Source organism: Mixophyes fleayi, chromosome 11, assembly GCF_038048845.1.
Source record: "Mixophyes fleayi isolate aMixFle1 chromosome 11, aMixFle1.hap1, whole genome shotgun sequence".
NCBI lineage: Eukaryota > Metazoa > Chordata > Amphibia > Anura > Limnodynastidae > Mixophyes > Mixophyes fleayi.
In genome coordinates, this window is record NC_134412.1 from 80,740,932 (window position 1) to 80,743,028 (window position 2,097).

General features: G+C 37.2%; 1 protein-coding gene across 1 annotated transcript; it reads right to left on the reverse strand.

The window, feature by feature from the left end:
* Window positions 1-477: 477 nt before the first annotated feature.
* LOC142106653 (olfactory receptor 5V1-like) lies at window positions 478-1,407 on the reverse strand. Its single transcript, XM_075189647.1, has one exon. It carries the CDS (start codon window positions 1,405-1,407, stop codon window positions 478-480), a length of 930 nt encoding a protein of 309 aa, XP_075045748.1.
* Window positions 1,408-2,097: the final 690 nt, after the last annotated feature.

Genomic DNA, 2,097 nt, shown 5'->3' on the forward strand with positions numbered 1-2,097 from the left:
TTTTGACCAAAAATGCTTGTTTGCTCCAAACTAAGTGGTATCAAATGTAAATTTTGTAAGAATATAAATTCAGGTGTGTGTAGTTACTTATCTACAGGAAACATTATGACCTTTGTGTTCTACTCATTTCGCCAGGCTATCGAATGACCAAAGGGTATATTTACTAAACTGCGGGTTTAAAAAAAGTGGAGATGTTGCCTATAGCAACCAATCCGATTCTAGCTGTCATTTTGTAGAATGTACTAAATAAATGTTAACTAGAATCTGATTGGTTGCTATAGGCAACATCTCCACTTTTTCAAACCCGCACTTTAGTAAATATACCCCCAGATCTGTGAAAATCTGGCTTGTAAGTGTGTGGCCAGATTAGCCACAGATCAGTTTATTTGGCAGCCATACATTTTACTAATAATCAAAAGCAAAAAAGGTAAATCAACATAAATTAATAGGCAAAGACCAGGAATGATTTATTGGTTTCTATGTCCATATAGACAATCCAATATTCATGAGTGCTTTTTTTACATCATTGTTCCTTAAACTATATATAAAAGGGTTTAATAGTGGGGCCACCACTGTGTACATGACGGCAACCAGTCTATCCTGATACATGGCATTGCTTGATTTGGGTTTGAGATACACAAACATGATAGATCCATAAAATATGGTGACGACTATTAAGTGTGAAGTACAAGTTGAAAAACCTTTCTTCATTCCTGAAGTTGAGTGGACATTTACAATTATTGATATTATTTGTATGTACGAAACATTTATTAATATAAACGAACAAAGAATAACAAAACCACTAGTGCAAAAAACAACAAGTTCGTTGGTCCAGGTGTCGATGCATGAAAGTTTTAGCAAGGGAGGAATGTCACAAAATACTTGATCTATCTTATTATCGCAGAAAGGCAGTTTGAACGTGAGGACAGTATGTATCATAATATTGACTGAACCAATGAGCCAGGAGCCAGCTACGAGCTTAATGCAAGTTGATTTATTCATGACGGCACTATACCGTAGTGGATGGCATATGGCGTTGTTTCGATCATAAGCCATAGCCGCAAGTACATAGCACTCTGTGCCGCCACAGACTCCGAAACTGTACAATTGTAAAGCGCACCCATAGAAAGAGATGGTTTTACTCCCTGACAGTAAGTTTGACAACATCTTGGGAACAGTAGATGATATATAACATATGTCTAGAAAAGAAAAATTTGCAAGAAAAAAGTACATAGGAGTCTGAAGATTTGCACTAAATATATAAGCAATAATTAATGACATGTTTCCAAGCAGTGTAACTATATATATACATAGGAGTAAAACAAAACATATAATCTGGACTTCTGAAACTTCTGAAAGTCCCATGAGAATAAATTCAGATATAGTTGTATGATTTTTACTATTCATTTTGTCACTTGTTTCTGTAAAAGAAAGATTGATTTGGATTTTCATAGAACTATGGCAATAATCTATGATGCGAAACATGATACAAAGTAGTAAAGAAACTAATAGAAAACATTGTTTTTGAAATGGATATGAAACTAGAGATGTCCATGGCGTTATGGTGACTGCCAACTTCCTTGACAACCTTGGTAGACCATTGTTTTACAATATATTTTACCAGTATTTGGCCCCTTTAGCAGATAGGGTCTCATTTAGAGTTAGGAGCAAATCCAGGTGAAGGGTACCTGGACAACCCATGGGTCTCATCTAGAGTTGGATGCATTTGAGAACCGAGCGTAGGTGGAAAAAGACGCATATGTATGTTCAGTCGAACACATATCATGATGCATCCAGCTAAAAAAACAATAGTAATAGCGGCAGACACACATCAATATTTATGTGTCAGGCATACAAGTGTGTACACTTTATTATTATTATTAATTTTTATTTATAGGGCGCCACTAGGTGTCCGTAGCGCCGTACAGGGACAAATTAAATTACAATACGAGGAGAGACAGCACAGTACAGTAAACAATAAGCACAGTAACTCCGTGAGCTCAAAGCACAGCTAGGGGCAGGGGAGGGGAGAGGGGAAGGTCTGCATATGACGGAGCCCAAGAGGGAGGGCACGGATGACAGGGAGACCCCCAGAGG

Excerpts from the sequence above, each read along its gene's own strand:
- LOC142106653 (XM_075189647.1), bottom strand. The coding sequence starts at position 1,407 with ATGAATAGTAAAAATCATACAACTATATCTGAATTTATTCTCATGGGA.